Below are 1811 nucleotides of genomic sequence, written 5' to 3'. Positions count from 1 at the left end.
TGAATCGGCTGCCTGGCGCCCACACTTGTCCCTTCACCGTCGGAGCGGTGCCTTGCCCTGACCATGGCTTCCCCTGCCCCGGCTCCCCGGGGCGCCTGCGAGAGGGCAGGGAGCGATATGAGCTGGACGCACTGTCCTGGCAGGGACCTCGGCTGGGCTTGGACGAGCTGCAGAGGCCAGGTGAGATTCCTGGGTGGTGGTCACACAGCACCCAGGTTGGGGAGCCCCCAGAGACCTGCCAGAGCCACCCTGGGGTGACAGAAATGTGGGGTGCTAGGAGAGCCCCAGCTCTGTCCCTGGGCCTGGGAGCAATTCCTCCCTGCTGCCCAGGGGTGCTAGTCCTCACGTTGGCACCCCAGCTGGACCCCCAGCATGCAAGCTGAGCCAAGGGGGTGGTTGGTACAAGGCAATCCAGAGTGGGAGAAGATAGAGGGTACCTGGGGAGTGGTGGCATGGCTGAGGACACAAGCGCTGTCCTGACAGGGGCACAGGAGGATGGAGTAGGGCAGTGGGAGCCTGGGGAGCCAGGGCTGTGCCGCAGCTGGCATTTAACACTCTCTCTTGTCTTGCACAGAGCTGGGGTGCTGGGCCAGGGTCCAGTCCATCTGTGTCTCCCTTCTCAAGGTGCCTCTGATGTTCGGGTTCCTGTACCTCTTTGTGTGCTCCCTGGATGTGCTCAGCTCTGCCTTCCAGCTGGCTGGAGGTAGGATGGCAGGGGCACCTGGGCAGCTGGTGGCACCCACTGTGCCAGCACGCTGTCACTCACACTCTCTTGCAGGCAAGGTGGCTGGGGATATCTTCAAGGACAATGCCATCCTCTCCAATCCAGTGGCTGGGCTGGTGGTGGGCATCCTGGTGACCGTGCTGGTGCAGAGCTCCTCCACCTCCACCTCCATCATCGTCAGCATGGTCTCCTCGGGGCGTGAGTGTGCTCACGGGCCTTCCAGGAACTTGATGCTGGAGGACAGGGTGACCGGACGGGGTCACTCTGAGCTGGGCCATGTGGGGCTAGTGGGTCTCTCTGTCCCCAGTGCTGGAGGTGCGCTCTGCCATCCCCATCATCATGGGCTCCAACATCGGCACCTCTGTCACCAACACCATTGTGGCCCTCATGCAGGCAGGTGACCGCAGCGAGTTCAAACGGTAAGAGCTGGTCAGAGCAGAGGGGACTCAGAGGGCTGGGAGCTGCTCTCCAGGGACCACCCCACGCCAACAGGCTCCTCCACACAGGGCTTTCGCTGGTGCCACGGTGCACGACTGCTTCAACTGGTTGTCAGTGCTGGTCCTGCTGCCGCTGGAGGTGGTGACTGGGTACCTGCACCACGTCACTCGCCTGGTCGTGGCCACCTTCAACATCCGCAGCGGGAAGGATGCCCCTGACTTGCTAAAGATCATTACGGAGCCCTTCACCAAACTTATCATCCAGGTCTCCTCAGCCATGGTGCCCCCCAGGGTGGTGTCCCCAGGCTGGTGATGATGGCCCCAGCACTGGTGTCCATTTGATGGTGGTCTTGCCTAAGTGTCTCTAGTGTGGCAGTGGTGTTCCCGGGGTGGTTATGGTCCCTCAGCATTGCTGTGCCAGTGCTGGTGGTGTTATCACCAGTGCTGTTGTCCCTTTGATGGTGGTTGCATCCAAGTGTCCCCAGACTAGCAGTGGTGTCCCCATCCCAGTGAAGATGTCCCCAAGCTGTGAGTGCTGTCAGCCCACTTTTCTAACATGTGTGTTGTTGCAGCTGGACAAGTCAGTGATCACAGGCATTGCAACAGGGGACGAGAGCCTGCGCAACCGGAGCCTCATCCGTGTCTGGTGT

The 1811-nt window shown here is 61.3% G+C and overlaps 1 protein-coding gene across 1 annotated transcript in view; it reads left to right on the top strand.

Annotated features, from left to right (window-relative positions):
- Positions 1-1808, top strand: part of LOC104270321 (sodium-dependent phosphate transport protein 2A-like) — a gene marked incomplete at its 3' end in the record, with an annotated part of 2112 nt that extends 304 nt beyond the window's left edge. The window contains exons 2-6 of the mRNA XM_009864645.1: positions 575-703; positions 779-922; positions 1032-1143; positions 1231-1426; positions 1734-1808. Of these exons, the coding sequence (XP_009862947.1) occupies positions 575-703; positions 779-922; positions 1032-1143; positions 1231-1426; positions 1734-1808 (656 nt within the window). The remainder of the gene's footprint in view (positions 1-574; positions 704-778; positions 923-1031; positions 1144-1230; positions 1427-1733) is intronic.
- Between the last annotated feature and the right edge of the window lie 3 nt (positions 1809-1811).

Source organism: Apaloderma vittatum, unplaced genomic scaffold, assembly GCF_000703405.1.
Source record: "Apaloderma vittatum isolate BGI_N311 unplaced genomic scaffold, ASM70340v1 scaffold25332, whole genome shotgun sequence".
Lineage (NCBI taxonomy): Eukaryota > Metazoa > Chordata > Aves > Trogoniformes > Trogonidae > Apaloderma > Apaloderma vittatum.
This window is presented reverse-complemented; position numbering and strand designations above follow the sequence as displayed.